This window comes from Dufourea novaeangliae, unplaced genomic scaffold, assembly GCF_001272555.1.
Source record: "Dufourea novaeangliae isolate 0120121106 unplaced genomic scaffold, ASM127255v1 scaffold99, whole genome shotgun sequence".
NCBI lineage: Eukaryota > Metazoa > Arthropoda > Insecta > Hymenoptera > Halictidae > Dufourea > Dufourea novaeangliae.
The window spans coordinates 628789-655385 of NW_015373982.1; the positions used below are offsets into that span (position 1 = coordinate 628789).

Consider the following 26597-nt stretch of genomic DNA (forward strand, 5'->3'; position numbering starts at 1 on the left):
ACTTTTCTCATCCAGCTCCCCTAGCGAACAATCCAAGAATCGGTCAGAAAACGTCTATCGTTAGGCGTGGCGACACTTGGGAAATCATAACCAATCCTGTGCCCAAAACTTTTTTCCCCCACACAGGCGATCTTTTTTCGGTTCCGACGAATTCCGGGACGACCAACGCGACGAAATTTCCTCAGTCCTCGAATGTCCAAGAAAATCTAAAAAAAAATTAACAGTGTCCCATGAAAAAAACAAATCAAACACCAACCAGCTTGAAACTCCACTAACCGAACGAATATAATTTCCGTAGAATCGATCATTTATCTTCGACGGATCGCGCAAAGCTGATCGGATAAAATCCGATAAGAGCCATCTAGCCAATAATGATGATCTTCACGCCGGTTGTCGTGTTGTCGCGCCGCGATGGAGACGGAACGGTCGAAAGAAGACGGGAATATTGCCTTTAATGCGATGGAAATTGGTGCGAGATAAACGTCACCTGGCGAAGGCTAGACAGGTAACTTTCTGGTTGGAATATCTTTCTGTCCTGCACAACCCCGCGAAGAGGGACTTCCCCAACGGTGTTTAGGAATTATTTCTCTCAAGAAGACTTGGCCAAGAGATTGCCATAAACTGGCGATAAAATGGCACCGTAGACGTCGACCAATTTGTGAAAAGCCAGACTACAATAGAAAGGCGACAAAAATGTACGGTATCAAGCCAATGATCGTCGGATGGTTAGCGTCTGTGGTGTCCACGTTGGTGGATGCCACCGATTACCTCGACGATTACACGTCCATGGATTATCCGGACCCGGATCTGGACTACAACGCGAGAAACTGCACGAATAATTATTGCATCTCGAACGAAGATTACATGGACCGTATGATGAACTATATATTCCCGAAGTTTTGGGACTGGGTGCTGATCGCCTCCCACACAATGATCTTCGCGGTCGGTCTGATCGGTAACGCGTTGGTCTGCATCGCTGTCTATCGGAACCACACGATGAGAACCGTGACGAACTATTTTATCGTGAATTTAGCGGTGGCGGACTTTCTCGTTTTACTGCTCTGTCTTCCGTTCACAGTGCTGTGGGACATCACCGAGACATGGTTCTTCGGCTTGACCCTCTGCAAAGCCGTCCCGTATCTTCAGGTAAGACAATCCCTGCCTTCCATTTCTCATCCCTATCGCAGTGGCTCTTCTTGATTAACTACAGCCTGTGTGTCACGCGAGCGTAATTGGAAAAACGTATAATGGCGGCACAGGAGAGACAATGTCAACGTGATACAATTGCCCTTTATTTTCAACTTTGGACTTTTTCTCGCGGCCGCCCCACAGTGGTGAAAAACCGCAAAGAATTAGAAAAAATTCAATCATCGGATTTTTCAATTGTTTGGTAGGAAAAAATGCACGATACTAATGTTTCATTTTACAATTTAAAATACGTTGCCATATGGCTACAGTGGGAACGAAAGGGTTAAGTAATTATGTAAATGTTTAAGGGCCCAAGGGCTTATTGTCCCCAGGGACGTTCCTGAGTTGTTGGCCGCCCTTATTAATTTAATATTATTTAATTACTGCTGTGTTTACTTTAAATCTATATAAAAGTATGTTTAATTAGTTTTAACCCATACCATATGCTTCTTTGGGCTGTATGTAAAGATAGTTCATTCTTGTATACGAATAATGTTACAAAGATTACATATAAAACTAATTTCATGGAATTCTGTTTGTCTAAAAGATTCATAATTATAAAAAAAGGTTTGATTATTATTCTTACTAGCCAAAATTTCATATATAATAAATAAAAAGTGCGGGGGCACCTTTTGCACCCCCGCCAGGAACGGCCCTGCACGGACGTGCTCTCTTTCATTCGAATACGAGGTAACGGGGAATTCAGATTGCGGGTACACGTCGAGAAGCGAAACAGCGACGGTCTTCTTAATTGCGGAGAACCTGGGGAAGAGATGCATTTTCCCGCGGTTTCAACCGACATTTCAAGCGTGAATTCCTCCGACCTCTGTCGAAATCTGCGATTCAATGCTTTTTCGTCGTGCCAGCTCCAACGTTTCGCGACCTTGTGTATTCTTAAGACTCGTTTGTTCCGCCCAGGTTTGCCAAGAGAACTCACGGAATCGTTGCAACTCTCTTCACGTGACAATGAGTACGAAAAATCCACAAATGTATGGGAGGAGATTTAAATAATAATATAACTACGATAGAGGGAGATTAGTTCAATAATGTATCCAAGTGGATGGACATCCGTTTGAGCATTTGTTACAAATTAATTTTCTGCAAATAAAAAGCGTGATACCAAAGATGCTCACGTTAAGTAGGACACCCTGTATGTATAAATCGACTTGTTAGATTTGAATAATTGCGGGAAAAGTGATATTAACTCCAAAGCCCTCTGGCGGCGAGTACACTAGGCAGCCGACCGGCTTAAGTAAGGGATCGAGGGAGGTTCGCGATAATAAATTCATAAGCGGACCGCTTAATTAATACTTCGGTGCTCCAGCTGCTCCCGCGTTTGTTTTGCGTATTACCGTTTGATGTGTACTTTACACGGGCACTCCTGATTGGACGAAACACAAGAATCACGGGAAAATCGCACGAGGAAAGTGACGGCATGATTTTCTCCGTGCTTCAGTTTTCTCTGTTTTAAAATCTTGGTATCGCTGCTTGTGTAAGTCTCGACGAAGAATACGGACCAATTACGAGTAACGGAGCCTGTTCACAGATGCAAGTATATATTCTTATTCGAGGTTTAATTAACAGGATTACGATATATCCCTCCCCGTGTGACTCATAACGAACGTTACCGCCAACGTTGGCAGAGCTTCCGCGCCCGGAAAACCGATATCGTGCTCGCTTCGAAATTTTCTCAACTCGACCGCGTGATTGGTAAAAGCCTGACCAGGAATCGAATTATCGGCGCCGTGGACGATATTGAAAATTTCGCAATTAAAATGTCTTATCGAGCGTGACTGCGGACGAGCTGTCGCCCTACCGGGAATTTCGAACGATAGCGTCCGTCGAGACTGTCCTGTTTTATATGCTGAAATCACGGATAAAATTCGTTGTTTCCGTATGGTTTCACCGTCGTTTGTTAATTGTCTCTATTTTTAAATGAAGGGGGAAAAAATTGCGCGTTTCTCGCGCATATGGAACTTGCAATGTTTTAGTTCATCAATTGGACGGTAGATGGCTCGTTGGTGGTGGCGATTCTCGCTGTCAATGTTGCGCGAGAAACATTACTAAAGGCCCCTTTAAAAACGTACTCGCTTAAAAAGGGTGCTCGCTACTTTAATAGCGCGTCAGTACGTTTTGTATAACGTGCTGGCGGGGTATGGCTATCAAGACATACCCAGTACGTAATTTTTGTGAACGCGAGGCTGTTGGCTGCCAACTTTGCACCGACGCCTCCAGCTTGCTAATTTATCAAATATAAGATTCTATATAATCAATTAAAATTCGATAAAAGTGTAATTGAAAAATTGTATTTTAATTCCACGAAAATCATTTAATATGAAGAGAAATAATGAACGAAGAGAGGGGGGGACATGTTTCACTGTGACGCGAATTTCTTTAATTGGCTTCGGGCAAATCGGTAAAAAGAGTAATTTAAATAATGCATGCAGTATGGGGGGGGGGGCATAGCAAACTTAATTAAACCGTCGCATTCCCCACTTGCGCGATTAAAACATAAATGTTGATCAAAACATGGCTAACGGTAGGGAATATTTGCGTATAAAGGAAAACAGGGCCACAGGGGGTGGAACTAAAAAATCATTAGCGTTTTTATGAACGTCACGCGTTTCTGCGGTGTTAATCTGTGAAGAGAAAAACGAGTTTGATCGTTACATTGAATACATTTGTGACACGACAAAATAGAGAACCTGCGTGTATAAGCCAAGAAAGGTTCCGTTGCGATAGTTTAACCTTAACGATATTCGACGAGTATACTCGTCATGTGAAAAAAAAAGTAAAATTCCTTCTGCCCTAAAAATTGAAAAATATATTTCTTTTATTTAAATAAAGGAACGAAATAGATACACGACTTCCAAAACAAAATTCAACCATTAAAGGGTTAAGGTATGTTTCCTATTTTACCGTCAAGAAATCAAATTGTCTCCGTCACACCGCGACGTGTGTCCTCTGGTGGGCATTATGGGTGTTACAATATTTTCGACCTAATGTTCAGCAAAACGTCATACCTCGTATTGTACGCAACGAGCAACTATATTTCCTCATTTTACCCGGGTCGAAAGAGTAAATCCAGGTTCGTACGTGCGTAGAACACACGCGAAATGTCTGCCTCGAGGCTGGTTGACTCTGAAAAAAAGGAGGATCATTTTGTAATGTATTTCGAGCGCGTCTTTTAGCGTGAAAACGATGCAGGATAAAAGTAGGAGGAAAATGAGTCCAGACGAAAATCAGATTTCGCGATAGATCCGGTCGATAGCACGATTTCCCGCTGTGTCGTCGAGCATCCAAGCGGAATAAACACCGCGAAGGCAGTCGCCATATTGCCCGGAACAAACGAACTTCGTAATTTGAGGTGTTATTTCGCTCGACGGATCGTAACCGGATTTCCATGTCGCGGTGAAATTGTTGTATTATTGATATTGCAAATAACATTCGAATACCCACTCGGTTACTACTCGGCCTCCCTATATTCTGCAGGCCCCGTTTGTCCAGGAACTCGCATCGAGTTATTGGTGTAATTTTGAGGTTACGATATCGTGACACTGTTTGATACTTGTATATACATAGATTGTCCCTAGTTCTCATCTCATCATATTTTATGTACGGTAGTAACTTAGATTGCACAGAATATTGGAGTTATTATACATAAAGAAGCATCGTTATTATTGTAATATCGTTTATGGATTCAGTATCATCAGACATTTCCTACGGTCTTTTGTCCGTGAACTCTTTTCACGGACTCTGGCTTGAGTTTAACCATCAAATGGTAAAGGTGGGTTTTAAGATCGTACTATGCATTGCGTTTCTTGCGTTCCCTGCAATTTTCAGACGGGTAAAAAAAGTTAATATCTTGAAATTGTATTTTTGTTTATTTGTGTAATAAGGAATTGTAATTAAGTTATATAACATATAAGTATTAAACGTTTATTAAATAATAAAATATATTTTAAAACAAGAGTAATGAAAAAATAAATAAAGAGAGGTTAGCACAAGACGAACTACAGCTTGGGTCGGATACGACCCAGACCTTACCATTATAGGATTAAATTGACGACGTCGTAACTATTGTGCCCAGCTTTTCCACGATCCCAAACATTTCTTATTATGCTTTATTAAACTTGTGCCGCACGCAACACACTGAAAACCATTCCAGGCAAAGACCCATTGTTATTAAATATTGTCAAAGACGAAGTACAGCTGATTGGGGCAGATGTAGCTTAGCATCTCAAAGGGATCCAGACACGTACATAACTCACCGGGGATGCTAATCGTGAATACTTTCGGCAAGATGGAATTTAATAAAACTATACGAGGAGATCGTGGAGAGGGGGGGGGGCGGATTTAATACGATACGATATGTACTATAAAGTATAAAGAGATGGAATACAAAGACCGTATCTCGTGTCGGGAGTCCATGGCAACGTTACACGAAACTTGCTTTATAGCCTATTGTTAGGGTATTGTTTCAGGCTTTGGCGTTCCCTGCACGAAGGACACATGCAAGAGGAGAGAATCTATAGTTGCCAGCTAATCATTGTCGCCCTTTGCGCGCGCGATCCGTTGCAGGCCCCGTTAACTATGTAGAACGAATCATATTCGTTCCTCGTTAAAAGCCTGTTGCTCCCTCTATACGGTGCCCTCGCGATATTAAACTTAATCATTCGAAAAACGTATAATAATCCTCTCAACATCGTAACAGATTTTTTTTATTGATCACATACAGTGCAAAATTATAATCTGTTATTGGCATAACAATAAACAATTTTTATGATAACAGGAGAGTGCAATAATAAAGTCATGATGCTTTGTTCTCTAGATTTGTAATGTTTTAAATTGGGTTTATTCTAGTCAAATCGTTTCTGTAGGTCGAAACTGATAGTAAGAAGTTTCGAGAGGAATGGAACAGTGACAGTTCAAACGACTCGATCATATAAAATCCCAACATATTCGTTCCCATCAATCACATTTCCACATCACGTATCGCAAAACAAAATTGCAATATTCGTAACTGATTCGATGTAGTTTTTTCATTCGTCGCGGCTGAACGTGACCTCTGGTTCAAAATGTTACGGTAGTATAAATGGAAAAATAACATCTGCTAAAAAATACTATTTTTTGGCATTCGGCAGAATCACCTACCCAGCGTATTGTACCACGATTTTCGATACACACTGTATTGACGTAGTAATAACTTCACGTGGTAAAGTGTGTCATGATATCCCACAACGATGAGATTATCAATCGGTAGTACGAAAGCCCATGTAGGGACTATTACGAAGTAATACCGCAATTAATTAACAGATGGTACGATGCGATTTCCGGGCTTCCACAAGTCGTAGCATGCTAAGCAGATGATTTCTGGAAACACGTGCGTCCGTATATCCACTTAAAATCCGATGGGCCATAGCAACGTGGCGTTACACACTTGTGGACCCCGTAGAGGGAGGGTCACAGTTGCGTAGGAAATATCGCGTTTGGTTAGGTTTATCACGGTCCACTGGTGTGTGCATATGCATGCGTTCCTGTCCAAACACACATTCTGCGCCTGTGCTTCACGTCCTCAAGTGCTGTGTAGCTGCACACAGGTTTCCGCGACCAAGGTAGCTCTCAGCCGTCGACCAAATCGCATTATCTTACAACGTGTTGTTGCACGCCGTCGTTCCCTCGCCCGATAACTTATTTCTGGGTTCTCAACTTCGTACCGATAATTTCCAACTAGCTCGACACCTTGCACCGAGTTCTGTACTCCAGAAAGATCGCAGGAATGTACATCCTTATTCGAAGCGTTCGTACCGGTCGATTCTTAGTAATTCTATTCCTGTCGATCGATTGTTCTTCCGTGAAAAGGAATTTCCTGTCGTATCGCTCGTGTTAATGACAACCGTCGTCGTTTGTATCGAGTTCATCGTCGCGAGGAAAAGCGGGTATTCCGAACGGAACGACGTTGCGTTGTTTTTAGCGAAAAATTGCCGCTAGAGGTCGAAGCATGCGGTTTGCCGGTGTAATTCCCGCGAAAAGAAAAAAGAAGGGATACCTCGATGAATATTGTAGAGGCGAAAGGTGAAAAAACGCAGAAAACGAACACCAACCGACACAATTACGGAGGGCACCGTGTATACGTGAATACCTTTGCAGAAAGTTACAGTGTGGAAACTAAAGAGGTCGAGCATAACGAGAGAACGCCGCCTGCGTAAATACTGGGTTCGCCCTAGCGCTGTTTGTGCAATGCGTAATTTTTTTAGCAGTGAATCACAAGATGATTCAATCCCCTTTAACGAACCATCCGGTGACAATTTCGTTCGAACGAAACTCATTTTCGACAGACGCCTCCGTTCATTCTTCAAATATTCGTACTGGAATCCACGACTCGCGTAAGAAATAGACTTAACCTCTTTAATGACACGATACATCGTATTAGGGGATGTTCGACTCCGATTCGATAATTCTTCTGATAATTAAAGAAAAAGGAAAATATTATTCTACAAAGTGTTAATGAAGGTAACATGTTAAAACTGATGGGAAGAGATTTGCATATATACTGATTTCTTAAGTTTTATTACATCGTAACAGAATAATGAGTTACTGTTTCATCAATCCTAAACTCTGGTCCCATACTTTTGGCCGTAAAGATACGTTTCCACGTAACAGTAAATCGGGACTTTTACGATCCTGACATTAAATGTTTCGGCTTTTGTCGTCGTGAAAACTAGATGTCGCGTTGTTGTGACATTCACTTACATTGTCATACAATGTCACGACAAGAAAATCCACGCTTTTACTGTCACGTGAAAACGTATCTTTCGTGATACATAGAAGTGATGCGTTACCCAAGGGAATCGATCTTCTAAAGAATCGAAAGGGAATCGAATCGGAATCGACCATCCCTACATCGTATCAGAGACATGTTTCATCTCTGCAGCAGGGGGCTTAGTGTAATTAATTACTCGTATAATCGACCTCTATTGATCTCTAGGAACAAGATAAAGCTTTTTCGATCGTGGTGGATGAACAACGTACGAAAAGCAACAGATTTGCGGTTCGCAGGCTAGAGGCACTCTTCCAGCACGGATTAACGTGACAACTGCTGTTTCCCGTAACATACCTCGGTAATTCCAACTAACTCTTATCCAACAATCGTTCGAGTTTTATCCGTGCTCCCTTCTACGTCGAGTCGAACATATGCATGCGTCTATGATATATGACTAGTTCTCGAGTTCCACCCCGTTGATCGATCTGAATCTTGGATTGGATTACAGATACGGGTGGGTAACGTTTCCCCGGGATCTTTGATTAAGTACACACGTACCAACCGTCTCTCGTACGTTTAACGATCCCCCGTTTCGATCCCCCCTTGAACGGGGGTACGACTGCATCCGTTCGGGGCCGGCAGAATATGTAACGAGCGCCGTTCCACTTTTCTTCCCCGAACGCTTGAGATTCCGGGCGAATTCCGCGGGTAAAAAAGAGCTTCAACGTCGCGCTCGAAATATCACCGTCCACGGAAACGACGCGGAATACGCTTCCGGACGGAGAAAGCAGAAGCTCGCGTATAACCGCATTAGAAGGAGGTGGTCCAAGGGAAGCGGAGGGACAAACTTTTGGACCGTGTTCTGCTCGTCCCAAGTGCATACCATACGGCGAAATGTCGTAGCAATATGGGTTCTAAAATATTTTTTTCATAGAATATAAACACTTGGTGTTCACTTGCTTCGTTCATTAAATTGAGGGGTTCAAGTGCTTGACGGAGCTACACCACTAACAGTAGTGTTGTGAGATATTAAAGGTACGTGTTCACGTGACAGTAAAAGTCACGACGACACAAGTCGTAAAATTTCTGCGTCATGACCGTAAAAGTCACGATTTACTGTCACGTGAAAACGTGCCTTGAGGATTTTATGAAAAGTAGTGTACTTTCATAAAATTATTTCGGTATGTTTCCTTGTTAGAAAGACGAAAAATCTACTTGTAGTTCATTTCACTTCTAAATATAATAGCTATTCCTATTTCTGTTCCACTCCATACAGAGTCTGAGTAAAATTTAGCGTCCGTTTTCGGGTCAGTACGGCCGACTGCACGTAAGGAATGATAATTGGCCCAACGATTATGTGCCTCAAAATTTCTGCGAGTTGTCTTGCGTGGTATTTGAATCTCTGCCAAACGTTTGAAGGAAAAATTATACGCGGCGACATGTTTTCCCCGGTTCCACGGAGGAAATCAGTGAAAACGTCTCCACGGTATTTTTCATGTGTTTGCGGAAGTTGAAGAAACCGAAGGGAAACTCCGTGCTCTCGTGAATCGTAATCGTGTGGCTGACGATTCGACCGCACGAGAACGCAAGTAGTTCGCGATTCAATTAAAAAGTTTACGGTTAGGAACACGAGAGACGAAGCCGACGGAGTTTCTTTTCCGTCACGTGAACGTCGTTCCCTACTGAGATAAACGGCGAATTTCCCGCGGGTTTCGTTTCTGCTCGACGTGACCGTCGATATATTATATAATCCACTGAACGTCGAGTCATCCTGGGGGACGTTCCAAAATATGTTCCTACGCGACGCGACATCAATTATTATCGGATCCTCCCCGTGACTGACACAGTTTTTCCAAGATGCAGTGCCATGGAACCCCACGATCGTAAAGATTTTGTTTCTCTCGCGAAGAACTGCTTGATTGAGGCCTGTGGCGGATCCAGAGATACGTGATAGGGACGATTCTCCCCCAAGAATAATCTATACAGGGTATCCCAAAAAGATGAGACAATTTCGTCAATATGCGTAATAATTATTTTGCAGCTAGAGAAGTTTCCAAGATTTCGAGGTTATCTTCAATTTTTTAAACGAGATCACATATTTTTGTATGCATTATTTGCTGCACTTCGACCTTCTCTATGAAAAAGTATTAAACTAGGTATGTCGAAAAATTATTAGATTAGGATATAGATCATGCCTAAGGAAGGCTCCCGAATCCGCCACTGATTGCGAATAAATATTTGGTCACACGTTCTATGCGTGTACCCAGAGTAGACAACTATAACGTGTGATATTTATGTGCAAAGAGATCAAAGGAACCATACTCCGTTGACTCCAGACACGTTGGGACGCGAGATCCAAAAAAGACATAGGGCATCTAATGATGTAAAGGTTGCGTGACGGCCGTTCTATCGCGATGGCGGGCCGTGCCCAGCGAGTCGTTCCCATCCAGGTGATATTTCACCTGAAACAACTCTTTCTCGTGACCGAGTCGATCGTATGAATTTTTCAGAACGCGAGCCCCCTAATGCTCTCCTCTGGCTGGGACGAACTGTTAGGCCGCGAGAGCAATGGAACAATTGCGCTAATTAATCGTGCAAACTGACCGCGATCTAGCGCGACCATCGAACCAGGTGAATTTTTCAACGGTTGATATTATCGCCTGAGACTAAGCTAACCACAAGGTATCGATTGCTGTTGCGTTCTTAACCTGTTCAGGGACAAATTATTAAGACTCTCCCTTTCAAATAGATCTATTTAAAATATATTTTGGGAATACTATGCCAATAAATTCAATAAATATGTTTTAAATATTTTATGCTATTGTGGACTGTCCATAAAGATAGTTAATTCTGGTATACGAGTAGTGTTACAAAAATTGTATATAAAATTAATTTGATTGAATTCTATTGGTTTAAAATTTTTATAATCATACAAAAAATCTTGATTAGTATTTTTACTAGCCAAAATTGTACATATAATGAATGATCTGCGGCCGCCCAGGTGCGAGGGCGCCTTCTGCACCCCCACTAGGAACGGCCCCGTTCATCGACACAGGTGGATTCGCTGGTGAACAAAAGATGGTATCGTCAAGCTATCGGTTCGACACGTTAGGTCACGCATGTACCCGTGACGGATGCAGTTGCGAGTGCAGACCTGTAGATAGCCAAGATTTAATTAAAACGTGCTACCCCAATACCACGCCCTGGCACGACAAACAATCGCGAAATCGTTTCGTGTTCGGCACAGCGCTCTGTGCGTGGAAAAAGAAAAGAAAAAACAATGCGTTTTTTGTTCGGCCGATGAGCACGAAGCCCTCCATCGGTTATGCCCAATGGATTTAGGTCACTCGATTCGCGTTCCCATTGCCTTTCCCTCGGGAACACCCACGGGACTGTTCTGATAGTTCACATTGCAGAATAGGGTGGTTCTTATGGACCGAAAAAATATTAGACACTCATCTTTCAGATGGGAGAACTGAATAACAGTAAGTTTACGACTTCGATTTTAACCCTTTAACGCCCAGACATTTAAATCGTTATTTCAAAATTACGATACTGATATACAACTCTGAGAAGGGAGGGGGGGGGGGGCAAAATCCAATTTTTTTTTCTTGTAGGGTGGGACAAAAGCCACTTTTTTCAATTGTGCCGTTCAGTTCGTCGGAGCTCGGCAACTCAGCAGCTCCAAACTGTACACAAGTATGACCTCCAGATCTGAAAGATCTGGTTAGTAACCTGTCACAGGTTTACGACGCTCGTAAGAATCGAATCACCCGTTCCCAGCTTTCTTGACTCTTTCTTTCTATTTTTCCTATTTTTTTTAAAGTTCGCGAAGGGTTTCATAAATCTTTTGCCAAAGTTATAACCCCGTCCCTCTGTATCAGCGTAACGATAAAACGACTGTATGTACAAAGACGAGTTCTCTCCCTGGATACACTTGAAACCTCTTCCCTCGACTGTTGGAATTAAAGCGTCCCCAGGGTTTCCGTGCTGTGTTGCGCAAGGGTATCCACTTCCGGAATAAACGATTCTTAACTCCTTCAACCAATTTCCGTCGGGGCGTCTGGCTTGCAATGCGAAAAGAAACGAGTCTAGAGTTTCCAATTTACATAGAAACGCCCCGTGTTTGAATAGTCGCCTGTGCAGAGGATGTTCGTGCAGACAACTTGCACTATACTTACTTTCCACTAAAAGATCACCACCTGGTGATTAATCATATTTATTAGGTACTTAAATACAGCTGTGCGCAAAGTTCGATGGAAAAATGTTTCATACTTACATCTAATCGCCTATTCCGGGCCATATAAAATACCTTCCTCTTCCTAAAAAAATTATTGCAAATTGCAAAAAAGAAAAATCCGATTTTCTGAAACCGTCACACTAGCATAGCCCCTAAAGGCGACTTTGCTGAAGAAGTGGCTAAGGGCTAATGGCTGAAATCATTGAGGGTTAACAAATAGTTTTTAATACGTTTGAAAAAGCAGGTGTGAATTAAGGTTGTGATACCGGTGCTGGTAAAACGATCGACAAGTACCGAAAATTGTCGTTTGATCGCGTCCAGAGATCGAAGGTCTCGAAAGCAACCTGTATCGTGGCGAACATTTAATCAGAGAAGTACTGATGTCGATGGGGGTATCGAGGCTGAGAGCATCTATGTTGCGCGGCGTTACGACTAGCCCAGCAGCTATTGTCGATCAATTCAAATACACCAGCATGCACGGAAACTGTTCCGTAACAAGCCCTTTGACGACAATTCCGAAATTGAATTGACAGCGTGGTTGTCCAGTTGGCCTCTTAAACGCGATGCCATGTATGCGTCGTATGCACGGAAAAGCGTCGACAATCAAGCACAGAACAAGGCTGTCACCACGGAACATTCCCCGTGTCTCTGGAAGGGAAGATAAAAACGAACGAAAACAGACCATTTGTCTCGAATGCAATTTGCTTAATGGCCAATCTGAGACTCCGATAAGACTTCGAATGAATCTTTTACAGAAACACGTCTGTTTGTTGTGTATGTACAATTACAGAGGGGAAAGAAAGGGATGTAGGTCGAGCCCCCGTGTTGTTCGTCGTGTACAATTTGTTATTAATTCCACGACTGGCCCGCCCCGTTGGAAAAGTTTCACTCAAGTTCTAGCAATGATGAATGAGTAATTTCTTTCTGTTGAGATCAATAATCAACGAACGACGAATGCAGTTAGCGGGGTAATGTTATTATCATTTAAAATTCGATTTTAATAGTTACAAAATCCCTCAACTGTTCATTCGTCGGTGCGTTTACCCTACGAGGCGGTAAATCCTTCCTCGAAAAGCTGAAAAAAAAAGAGGAAGGTACATAACCACGCGTTGAGCCGGGGGAACAGTTTTATCAATTTTTCCCTGGGAACCAGGACTCCTAGAAGCGTCTGCCGCCCATATTTCCTAGGCGTTCGTTCGTTTTATATTCATGACTTGTCCTCTGTGCCCGCCCGACCACGAATAAAACCGCGTTATCAGATGGAAAGTCAAAATGTAAGATACCATACGCCTATATTCGTCCTCGTTGCGCCCTCTACGTACATTTGGGAGCTCGTAACTTGCCCAGCGTCCACATAGAAACAAAATACCGTTTAACTTCTGCCTGAAACATTTTTTAATGTCGTAAAAAGTTCCGTAGATATCCGAGTGGGTCGAGTTAAACGAGACACCCTGTATACAGTACGTCCGTTTTAAGTGCACGATCATAGGATTATTTCTGTAAGTTACAAAAATACGAAAAAATGTTTCGGTTTTGCTACTTACAGAAATACACCAGGCCCTCGATTTACACGGAATATTCGTTACATTTAGTTTTTTTTAAAATAAATATTTTTATAACTTATACTGCCTTTTCTCTTATGAATTTTTTTTTTGTACAGACAGACTCCATTTAGATGGTTTTTATCCGCATAAAGAAGAACCACATAAATCAAAGACTTCGCGTAATCGTATGAGTATACTTATTATAAAAGAAACATACTATATGTTAGTTATAATGAACCAACGAAAGCACATCGTCGACCGTTTAAGTACGATATTCGGGGTAGGTACCGGTTGCTCTATCGTCCTCCCTCGATCTCTGATGCAACGATGTAAATTCCACGGCGACCGGAAGTTATGGAAATCTCGCCGAAGGTAAAGAGAAACTTAGAATTGCAAATGAGAGCGATTAAATTTTTTTTTACCTCTACTCTCCTCTTAGGACAATCGTCCAACCGTGCTCGAAACCAACAGGGGGGATGAATTTCCTTTAACTTCTCCATTCGTGGTTCTATTTTCGCGCCGTTCTAATTTCCCGCCATGTCCCTCCGCGACTTTAAGGTTAACGGTCGTCGTGACGCAATACGAAAACGGAAACAGAGAAGTTCGCAGGACGATAAAGTTTCAGGACAATTTGTTAATTCAAAGTAAACCATCGGATGTTTTTCATTCCTTTCAAATGGTTCCCTGTCTTTTGTTCCAGACAGTCTCGGTGACCGTGAGCATATTGACCCTAACTTTTATATCGATAGACCGATGGTACGCGATATGCTTCCCACTGAGATTCAAGTCCACCACCAGCCGAGCGAAAACCGCGATCATCGGCATCTGGGCGATCGCTCTTCTCTTTGGTAGATATATTTTCCTCGTATAACACGGTGGTTGGGTGACCCTCGCATAATACAGTGGTTAAATTAAACAAAAAAAAATTGTACAGTGATTCCTCGATGAATGCGACACGAGCAACAGCGTTATTCCCATCGCTGGGGGATGTGAAAAAACAAACAAAACTACATATGTTCTGCACAATACCCCTAACCGTATTATACAGGGGTTGCCTGAATTAAAACCATAGAGTAGTATACACTATAGGCCGTAAGTATTATGACGCTTATCGAATATACAGTATCTCATTGTTACAAGCCATTAACGAAACTCTTGAAAGTCCGAAATAAATATTCTTTGGTGGATATTAAAACTCAAAAACAAGAGCTAGTGTAAACTGAGCCGGTCATAGACCAAAATGACTCTTTATTGATATTTAACTACATATATTTACAATAAATTTCCTTAATTTTTGTGCAGTTAATAAAAAGAAAATAAAAGTGGCCTAAGGTATAACAATAATCACATTTTCTTCATACATATCAGATGTCCTAACTACTTATAGTGTAAAACGTTTAAAAATATCGAATGTAATACAACCGACTTAAATTACACTTCCCAGATATCCCGGACCTGGTGGTGCTGCGCACAGTGCCAACGCACATCAAAGTGGAAACCGTTCTGTTCACGCAATGCAACATGTCCTGGAGCCCGGAGAGCCAAGTGACCTTCACCGTTGTTAAACTGATTTTCCTCTACACTGGACCGTTGATCTTCATGAGCGTGGCTTATTGGCAAATCGTGAGGGTCCTCTGGAAAAGCGACATTCCCGGTCACAACTGTAAGCAAACAAAGTTGCGACAATCAGAGCTGGGTTAAACTAAAGGTGGCCTATGCTAAAGGTGGCCTCTTTCCCCCAATTAAGGAACGAGAACTACGCTTGTACCGAAAAGATACGATCCTATTAGTCCTAATCTTTGTGCGGTAATAATCGTTGCGTATAATGTAGAAACCTTGTTACATGTAAACCTGCAGCACAGGTAGGGAATACAATCGCGGCTGTCTTTTGAATCTCAAAAATCCCAAGATTTGGTATATGTATATATAACTAATCCCGGATTTCTGAAAAATTTGAATTAATCTTATATTTTTCAAAAATATAAATTATATTCGAATTAATATTATTATTATTATTATTATTATTATTATCCTTATTACGAATTGACTATGTTTATTTATTCTGTTTATTTGTATATTTTGTAGTTGTCTATAACACTTTTTGAACAATGTGAATTATTTATATCAAATTTCGGAATTTTTGGAGTCCAAAAAACAGCCAACATGAAGGGATCCCGATATTGTATTCCCTACCCACGGAATAGTAATGTCCTCAAACCGTTGGCGCGATGATATTGAAGGAACGGACCGGTTACCGCGTTTTTCTTCGTTGAATTTCTTTTTCTGTCCACGACACCTTTTCTTATCGATTCTTCTTAGTATTCGACGTCCCTGGACCCGTAACGATCATGCTCAATGGGACATTTAACCTTACAGCCCCCGGAGGTAGTTTAAAACGTTTGTACTACTCTGCAATAACTCTCCCTCTGTACGTAATCTGTTAATTGTCTGCTCGACGATCAGAGAGAGCTACGATAAGTCCACGGTATGAATAATAATTGTTCCAACGGATTTCCAGTGCCGACGAGGGCCTCGCAGATGAGCCACACTACCCCATCAGGCGGCGGGAATCCCGAGGCGCAACTGAGATCCAGACGGAAAGCTGCGAAGATGTTGGTCACGGTGGTCATCACTTTCGCCATTTGCTACTTCCCCGTGCATTTGATCTCCGTTTTGAGGTATTCATCCACCATCAACTCGATGCTGTATTCCCTAAAAAGAAACAACTAGGAATAGGTTTTTCGAAACCCCTCGAAACCCTTTGAAACTCAGTTTCAAGTTTCGAGAGTTTCGAAACCTTATAAAGTCTTGAACTCGAGTTTCGGGAATGGAAAAATTAAGTTCCAAGCCATCCCTATACAAAAAAAAAACAAGAAAATTCAATCGAGGAGAATGCAACAGGCGGGAGAAACTGGTAACACCGCATGCGCAGTGGGGTTGCACGGGATTAACGTTAACTGTTATTACCCGCTTGGAGGGAGGGGGAGAAGGGGTGAAAATCAATGCACCTGTGTTATTTACCGTTTCAGGTATACCATTACGTTACCGTCGAACAAGTGGATAAACGCCATCAGCCTAATCGCGCACGGACTTTGTTACTTCAACAGCGCGGTCAATCCTTTGATCTACAACTTCATGAGCGGTAAACGAACAATTTTGCTTTTATAAAACCGTTCTTTCTTTATCAGCACGCACCACCCCTTGTTTTGCATTTGTTCCCCGTGCACCAAGCAGACGACATACGGGCCCTGTTTCATCCATGAGACGGCATCGTTATATCGAGCTCTCGCGCGTCGCCTTTCAGGAACGGAAACAAAAGATTTTCCAATCTCGCCGGCGGCGACGCCACAGTGTGGCCCAGAATGAAGATTTAACAGCTCATACGTTTTCTTTAGCTCAAGCAATACAACATTTTGAAACTTACAATTTTAAATTTAAGTAGAAGTGGATAATTGAATGAATCTTTATCGATTTTTGGAATCGTCTTCGATGTCATAATTCACTAATAGTGTTCTGAACATCTTCGTGAAAATCTAAATTTGTAGTGCATTCTTTTTCTGTTTTTCTTTTTTTTACAGAGATTGATAATACGGAAGAGTCTAAGGAGAACAAATCTCCCATGGTTAATAATAAGTTGATGTGAATATTGCACAGAATAATTTATGTCGCAGACGCCGCATCCGCGCCGTCGTGACCATAAAAAATTGATACATGTACATACATATACATCTTTTATATGATCAGAGTTGTACACGTGTGCTCGGATTCATCGCGACTAATGGATCACCGACGAAGGGAAACTGTCTCCCACTTTTGTATTCATCCTTCCTCGAGCCCTTTTCAAAACTTGTTTACTTCCGCGATAACATACTCGGATTTCCTTCGTATTCCAGCACACGAATTCTCTTTACATACAGAGACTATGGGTCTCTATCTACTTCGTAGGGAAGACTTGCGGTGGGAAAAAAAATTTCTGAAAAAAATATGTAGGTCGAAGAGTCCGTTGGAGTATATCAGGGAGATAAATCGCGAGTGGTTGTAGACGGTAAAGACATTTCAAGGTCAAGTATGGTCGATGTTCCTTCATTTAAATCGTTCACTTATCCGATCGCGACGAGAAATATGGCGAATCTTTATGAGAATCGTAATGTGTCCTTGAGATATCCGCCTACAGAGCAATCTTCTTTATATTCTAACGTCCTTGACGACGCACAGTGGCACATAATGATCTCCAAATCAGTCCACAGGACGTATATGTTTTAGTAAACCCTATAACTAAAAGGTATAGATATTAAAAAGTCTAACTTTCATGTGTCAAATATTTATTAATATTGCTGTCATTTAAAATTTGACTTTTATATTGAAATAATGATGCTTCGCAGGACTAACATTCGGCCAATTGAAACAGTATTGTAAGTTTAAAAATTTCGCCACAAGGGGCATTCTGTTGATTCATTAAAGAATTCAGAACTTATCGAAAAACTCTACCCCGCGACCGATGATTAAGATCCTCTTCCAGTCCGAACATTCCTGTCTACTTCGGCCAAAGAATCCTGTAATTAAACGAGACGGTTCTCTGCAGTGTCCCCGCTGATAACAACCTTCGCCCGTTGTTTCGAAACTTTCCGTTGTTATTTTATAAGTAACAAGACGTGGACTGGAAACAGTTCCTCGGCGTGATTTCGTTGCCAGCTTTTGTTCCCTACTGCCCCGAAGGGTCCAATCCAATGTTTGTCCACTGAACGCGATTTTAAAATTACCTTTGCGATTGATTTGGTATCTCAAAATTAATAATTTTATTAATGAATAAATATCTATTATAAATTTAGTAAATACTAAGAGAAAAACAGTCAGAAATTTTAAAGGTGGTCAAATTTGTAATAGTCGATTGTACGTAATGTCACTATATCACTTACCGTATTTTGTCCCGAGTCGCTTATCAACTTTAGATCCGAAAAGCTGAAACGTTTCTATCCAATAAAAAATTAGTCATTTAGGACTCACCTACTCAGACGAATTTTTATAGCAAAAAAACCAGAAGAATCATGAAGTTTTCTTTTTTCAAAATAAGACTGTGATTTTTCTTCGACACTGATTCATTAAATTTTTCCGTTGATTGATGGATAATAATTTATGCCTGGTGAGAAAAAAAACAAATGTCGCCCCTATTCTGTCGTCTAGCGGGAGATTCGTAATGGATTTTTAGACCAGCCCCGAACCCAAAGAGTTAAAAAGGACACGTCTCGTCGTCACGGATCAATTCTTTCAATTTTCGTACAGTTCAAAGAACTTCTCCCCAAAAAGTCTCGAGACAAGAAAAACTTTCGTATCCGAAAGAGAAGTCGTTGCACGTATGTGAAAGTGCTAGTGTTTCCACTTGAACGGAGATAGGAATACATTCGAGGAACGAGCCTCTTCAAAGGGAAAAACGTGATGCGACGTACTCGCGATTTGCCAGTACTTGGTGAATTAATACTGAGAAATCCGTTGTAAAGATAGTGTGCGATGGTGTACAATGATATGTATGGTTTTAAGTAATTTCATACTACTTTGTGACACACTTAAAACTTTAACATAAACTTAACAATGCGATGTATGCTTGCACTAATTATTGTATCCTGACTGATCGATGTGTTATTATGTTCGATGGTCGAATATGTTCTGTCTGATCGATGTGTTATGTTCGATGTTCGAATGTGTTTTGACTGATCTATGCGTTATGTTTGATGGTTGAATGTGTTTTGATGAATGATTGAATACATATAGAGTTTCTTGTTTGGCAACGGATCGATTTGTGATTGATGGAAAATGTGCAGGATTTCGGTTGATTTGTGGGTTATACAATTACAACATACAGTAAATCATCGATGAGTGTTCGAAAGCTCCTCTGCTCAGATGTCATCCCCACCAATGAGCGCTTGACTGATTCCACGGAGGATCCTCCAGTGGTGAGGATGTCGTCTGAAGACTTAGCGTCGAGGAACCTTCGAACACTCATCGATAATTTACTGTATTATCTACGGCTAACAAACGGTCTATGATCTGTTAAACCGATATAACCGAAATATTCAATGATTGCAGGCAAATTTCGGAAGGAATTTAAGCGTACTTTTCGTTGCACACGAGGAAACGGTTCTCGGGTTCAAAGGGGCGGTTACCTAGCGAGCTCGTCCAATTTGCCGCGGATAAAGACACGGACCACCACGATACGAACAACGTTGAAAAACAATAATAACGTTCAACGAAACACTGAGATCATACCTCTCAGCGCTGTGACGAGTGTTCAGCCGAACGAGAAACACGACTGAATTAATAAATGTATACACACTCGGTGTGACCGTGACTGTCGGACGCGGCAGTAAGATTCACAAGGATCGTTTATTTACAATGTAACTTGAACTTTAATTGTAAGGTAATTACGGTAATTAATAGTTACAAGAAGAAACGCCTACGTTCGACTGGATCATAGTATTCAGGTGACAAACGGAATATTTGGAAAAGCGATTGTATTTTGTTCCTACTTTCCATAAAAATTGGCAGACACTGGTATACTTATACGAATTTCTTTCGTACGATCGTAACGAAACATCGAGCAGTTAGTTTGACTGTACTTTATCGCGAGCAACGCTAAATGTTATCGGTGAAGGAGAAGCTCGATGATTCATTCTCCTCGCTGAACATGAACATATGTAAACTATAGGCACACACGCGCGTTTGCACGTTATTTAGTTTATAATCAATTAACAGCATCCGTGGTGTTATTGAATCCTATGTAATTTTCATACGACACATGGGCCGTTATACGCGGAGACAAAATCGTATATAAAAAGTTCAATAACATGTACACGCTACCCTACTGTGTTATAAATATAATACGATGTAAATCTGATACTCTGTACAATATTCGGTAATATTTTACGTAATCTCGATGGGACTTATCGTTAATTCCCTAATGTTACATTTTTTTTCTTTCTTTTTGGTCGAGGATCGGTACGCGTAAAGATCAATTCCATTGTTTATATACGATCTCATCGCTATTCCTCTTAAACAAACTATTTCATAGGAGTCGAATTCATTCATCGGTGAAGTTTTCACGCTCGACACCCGGCGCGAATCTCGATACATAATATCGATAAAAAAAGAGGAAAAAATAAATTTAGTCACATACGAAAAAACTTCCTATCAATATATTATCTTTCCATTCCACGTAGCCAGTAACAAAGTATATTGTTGTAAGCATATTTAGAAAAAGAAAAAAAAAACATTATCGTTATTTCGACTTTTCTCATTCTCTGCGAAAAGTCTGAATAGAGAATATATATCATTGACAAGATTAGTATTTATGTTCATCTTATATACGTGGGCTCTGTGGATACACTAATTAAATTATCATAACGATCGTCCTTCAACGAATGAAGATTAAAGTTCTTTTTTTTTTCTTTTTACTACCGTGATATAAGTAAAATTAAAGCGTTAAGTAGTGATTATTTATGAAATAAACATACTTCACTCAGCCATCGTTTACTCAACAAATCGCGGTACAAACGTAGTTTGTACAGAAAAAAAACCGCATAATATGTAAGATATTAAGGTTACTGACCTGACTACAGTCTATTTACAATAACCGATGTATTAAAAAGATATATCGATTTATTAATCATTCCACCCAGTCGATGCTGCATGCGTTAATATTCGATACATGATAATATATTTAACACTAGTCTCCCCCTCTACTAATAATCGATTATTAGTAGACTTTATATACGAAAGTAATTCAACAATTGAAGAATGTATTCTTAAATAGGTAGCAGCAGATCGATGGAGTTCGTAGCGAAACATTGTTAGAAATGCGAACTACGAAATATACAACATGCTGGAATTAGATAACATCATTTTCGAAGTGTGTAATTAAGACACACGTACACACATCCAATTCCTACGGCGTTCCACGAACGGCACGTGAGAACCACCAATTTCAGCTATACATACTGTATAATAACCTCGTTTAAAACTACGCGGCATCCGTTTATATAATATAATGCATACACATACTCACGCAGATTCACAATTACGTCACTTGTGAAAAATGTCAAAGAACCATGCGACACTCGTTCAAGCTGCTGCCTCTTCGACAATTTTACTCTCGGTCGTACTGCTCTCGATTGTGTTCAAATCATTCTCAGTTTCCTCCACGATTGTCAGCGGAGATTTATTAGGAATAATATTTTCATCTTCTATTATAATGACTTTCGACGTATCGTTAGCACTTATTATTATTTCGACGTCGGGTTCCGTCGCGACGATTTCAGAGACAACAGCAGTCTCCTTTTCAACGTTTTTCACATCTTTCTCCTCGTTTTCGTTCACGGTACTCGTTATTACACTCAGATCTTCGTCTTTCTGCGTTTCCTGACCTAAAAATGTCTGGTCGATCTCGGTATCGTCAAACTGTTCCAGTGCAGTCTTTTGTTCATCCTCCATCGAGTTCAATTTTATTTCTTCCTCGGTCTGTTGCATGTTACCGAATTGATTCGATAATTGCTGAGGTGTGCTTCGACCGCGTCCCTTGCCACCGGTTTGATGTTGCTGATTGTCGGGAGGCGGGAGTATTGGAATTGCCGCTTTCGGCCGCCTCATCGGAGCTGCTTGTTGTTGTTGTTGCGCTGGACTATAGTAAGTACAACCTTGTGGTTGGAACAGTTCTTGTGGCGGTGGGGGACGCTGAGGCTGGAAGAATACAAACAATTGAAATACAGATAAATAAAACAAAAAAAAGTATCGGAATTAATTACCAGAAACTTTACTGGTAACAACTATACCTGTACTGGTGGAGTATATCCCGGGTAACCCTGGAAATTTGGTTGAAATGCTGGTCCGTTCGGGCCGGGAACATAATTAATTATACTAGGTGGAGCAGTCTGTGGAGTAATAAACTGTGGCGGCGGTACCAAAAACGGTGGTGGTGCATAACTAGCTGGTTGACCGTTCGGTGGCAACGGAATAACAGGCTGTCCAGCCATCGGTGCGGCAGCGGTCGCGACAGGCGTGGTTTGTTCGAAATGACCTGGTGGATATCCTATTGAAATGTAACACTACTATACAAAATGTAACAACCAGATTATCCATGTACCCTCACGAGCAAACTTGGCTTCCACTAGGAGAAAACGTGGCCGTAGGGGAAGGGCCTTCTACCACTTGGTATCGGGAATTACTGAAATGTATGCCAAATTAACATTTGTTTCAGTACTTGAAATAAATTTACCAAGTTGTAAGAGGCTCATCTCCTAAGTCACTTTTTCTCTTAACGGAATTCGAGTTTGCTCGTGAGGGTACATTCACACAGAGTTCGTGTTTCAAATTGATTCTACGAAACGAATAAACAAAGTCACAAAAGTAAAAAAAAACTACTCTATCTTACCTTGTGACTCTAAAACACCTCTCGAATTGCCGGCTAGACACATGTACACACAAGTTATATATTAATACGAAATATATATTTACAATTGATCACCGAAAAAGCATTTTCCATGAATAAAGTAACATAGATAGATATATTTAAAGATGACAAAAATAATGAAGAGTGTATCTATCACCTTGAGGAGGGAAATATCCATGTTGGTTATGTTGACTGTGTTGATTGTGCTGATTGTGTTGGCCATGTTGAGTGTGTGGGGTGTGTTGCGCATGCTGCTGCCCATGTTGTGGTGGATAAGTTTGTTGTCCAGGAGTCTCGGAAACTGTAGGACGTTGCCGCAAACTAGAGTATCTCTTTGGTCTAGTAGCAGCACCATCTTGCTGCTGCTGTTGAATTGATTGTTGTTGCTGCGACTGTTGTGATTGTTGCTGTTGCTGTGCCGGCGGATGAGACTGTTGCTGTTGTTGCATTCTCGGAGGTACCGTGTTTGATCTTTGTTGATTGGAAGACTGACCATAGAAATTTTCTGCAAACCCATCAATGTATGCTATAGCATTGTATATCTAATATATATATACATATCTAATATATATATATATACATGCATACATTAAACACTTACTGTTGTGTCTTCCACCTTGATGATACTGTGTACCATCGTTAAGGCTAACGTGTTTCATGTCATGTGTAATTTGCTGCTCGTCGTCATTTTGTATATTACTGTTTCTCTTATTATCTGTGATAATCGGACCCGCTCCGCGTCCCTTTGGTTTAGTCTCAACTATTCTATTAGTGACCATATTGTTGTTCGCGTTCGTCCTGAATCCTCGTCCACGAGTTCTACTCGCTGCCAAGCCTACAGATTCTTGAACGTTCCTTTTGTTGTTATCTCTTGGAGATGTTTTCGTGTTAACCAACATATCTGCGTCACCACCAGCACCACTGTTCCCGTTACTACTTTGAGTGAACAATGGATTCTTGTTGTCCTTCTTCCATGCTGGACTTATTGACTCATTAGGAGCTTTATTTTCATTTCTGTAAATTAAGTAATTAAGGAAATCTCATCGATCTACTCAGGACTGTAACACCGTTATTGCAGAAAATATTACATACGTGAGAGCATTAGATGTACCACTGGGTTTCGTTTTCGGACTATCATCCTGAGTCTGTAGAGGCGGAAAGTTTTGCAGTTTGCTTTGTGATTTATTTTTACTACTGTACCAAGCTGATGAGATTACCGGTTCTTCTACTTGCGGGGACGCATTTTTGTTAGTTCCTAGTGCAGGGAAGTCTTCGCCGCTCCTATTAAACTTTTTGTTTCTGTTGGGAGTGTTACTTCCTGGCTTTCCGTAAGCATCTTCATCTTCCCAGTTACGTGTATATTTATTAGGGCCACGGCTACGATAAACAAAATACATTAAACAATGTTGCAAACACATATATAACAATTCCTGTAAAGATACACTCACCCGTATCTTCTTCTTCTTCGAGCTCTCGGTGGACCTTCTTCATTTCTAATGTCATAACCATAAACTGCTATGAGTTCTTCGTGACTCTTTGGTGCCTGTTCTTCATCATTGTATCTATCGTGATCCCATCTATCTTCCTTATCTTTCCATACCTTCTTCTCTTTGGTTTCTCTCTCACTTGGTGGTTCTGCATTATTGTCTGTCACTTCATCGGTAGTTCGGTCATCGTGTTCATAAAATGTTCCTCTCTTAGGAATGTACTGTGGATTACGTCTGTCCTCGTCATCGTCTAATTTCTTCTGAGGCTTTTCTTCTTCCTGACCATCTCCACTCTCTCGTAACGTACCATCTTGGGATTCAACATCAGAGTCAGATGGATAAATTTCACATTCCGAATCCTGGTGTCCATCGGTTTGTTCACTGCTCTGTTAACAAAGCACACATAGCACAAACAATTATCATAACTTTAAAAGACAAAAGGTTGATGTTGAAATTTCACCGTAAGATTCTGTGATTCATAGGTATGTTTCGTACGAATCTAGCACACAAAATAATCTTGTTTAGGCTCTTATGTACGAACTAAAATCGGAACATCGGCAGGATCAGCTGCCGGTAAATAGAACACAAAAGAAAGTCTACCCATCGTACACAGAAGTATTACAACAATTTACTTAATCCGCTTAATCGAGTCTTCCGCCGAACTTTCGATTCAATTCGGCATAATACAGAAATTTCAATAAACGATGACAGCTTGAAAAACGATAAAAACCAAACGAGCACACATAGGATTATTCGTCTGAAAATTTTCGCAATTTTTAACCAAATAGAGCACTTCTGCATCAGCTAACCTGGGTCTCCTTCGTTGCGTTCAACTCCTCGCAGGAGTCCGACAGGTCATCGGAACCGCATGACTGATTAGACTTTCGACGTCGTCTAGTATCCGACATATTAATTCGGCTTTGAGCACTCTGTCTCGATTTGTTGCTAATGTTCGTGTGTAAGATTAAGAACAGAACAACCAACGACAGGTGACTTTTAAGGTCGAACTGGTTGATGCCTGATTCCACTCGAACGGGACCCCGATCGCGATTCTCGGTCACGAATCACGGACCAAATTATCCACGGTATCGAGAAGGCACACCAAGCTCACGAAATTTTAGCGACTGAAACAATTTCGTCGGATTGCTGTCAGATAGCTACTCGGTAGTAATGGCGGTTCTATGAATTTTCGAACGGTATATCCATTCGTTCCCCCGCAACGCTCAGTACCGATTAACAATAGATGAACAAATGTCGTTTCATAGTACAGATTCGGATAATCCAGTCTTTTCGTTACCTCGTCTATATTACTTGGGGACCATTTACTCATTGAATTTAAGTGGAGTCCATAAAATATGATTTAATTGATTGCCGCGGGAATTTGAATTTCGATGCCTCGAAAACGCCACCTGTCTCTATCACACGGGGTCTCTTACGTTTGCTCCGGGGGTTCTATGACCCCACTTACCAAGCTACTAACAGTTCTCATCTCACATTCGAGATGGCGTGCAAAATCACTAACGGCGATTTAGCACAATGATCGCCGAATCACGATCACGATAGTGATTTAACTTTATTCACGACCGTGATCGCGATTTTTTTATCTTGAGTGAATTTGATCACTGATAATAATGATATAAATTACATTAATACTCTATCAAATCTATCTTTTCGCTGGTGGCTTAAAATTTCCCTTGCGGGAATGCCTTACTGTAATGAGCCATCTCGTAGCTGCGAGATTCAGGGAATCGGGTGACGTCACGACGTGCGAGCGAGAGCGGTAGAGCGAGCCGCGGTATCGGTGCTCTCCGTCGGTGTTGACGGGTGCCGAGGAATTTCGGTGGTCTATGGGAGGGAGGTGTGCGAGCGAGAGAGTACGGTAGAGCGTGCCGAGTATCGGTGCTCTCCGTCGATCCAACGCGCTAGTGAGTTGCGTCAC

General features: G+C 41.2%; 2 protein-coding genes across 3 annotated transcripts; one reads left to right on the plus strand and one right to left on the minus strand.

Moving 5' to 3' along the window:
- Positions 1-693: 693 nt before the first annotated feature.
- Positions 694-20905, plus strand: LOC107187129 (orexin receptor type 1-like). The gene is made up of 6 exons (XM_015575137.1): positions 694-1146; positions 14436-14583; positions 15180-15398; positions 16254-16413; positions 16765-16877; positions 19817-20905. Exons 1-6 carry the CDS (start codon positions 694-696, stop codon positions 20041-20043), a joined length of 1320 nt encoding a protein of 439 aa, XP_015430623.1. The 3' UTR covers positions 20044-20905.
- A 556-nt stretch (positions 20906-21461) lies between these two features.
- Positions 21462-25745, minus strand: LOC107187204 (protein CASC3). 2 transcript variants are annotated; one of them, XM_015575233.1, is made up of 8 exons: positions 25468-25745; positions 24620-25044; positions 24264-24548; positions 23773-24185; positions 23329-23676; positions 23154-23186; positions 22555-22811; positions 21462-22462 (listed from the first exon to the last, which is right to left on the minus strand). In XM_015575233.1, exons 1-8 carry the CDS (start codon positions 25564-25566, stop codon positions 21848-21850), a joined length of 2475 nt encoding a protein of 824 aa, XP_015430719.1. In that variant the 5' UTR covers positions 25567-25745; the 3' UTR covers positions 21462-21847. The 2 variants fall into 2 exon arrangements, with proteins under 2 accessions (XP_015430719.1, XP_015430720.1); XM_015575234.1 differs by lacking the exon at positions 23154-23186.
- Positions 25746-26597: the final 852 nt, after the last annotated feature.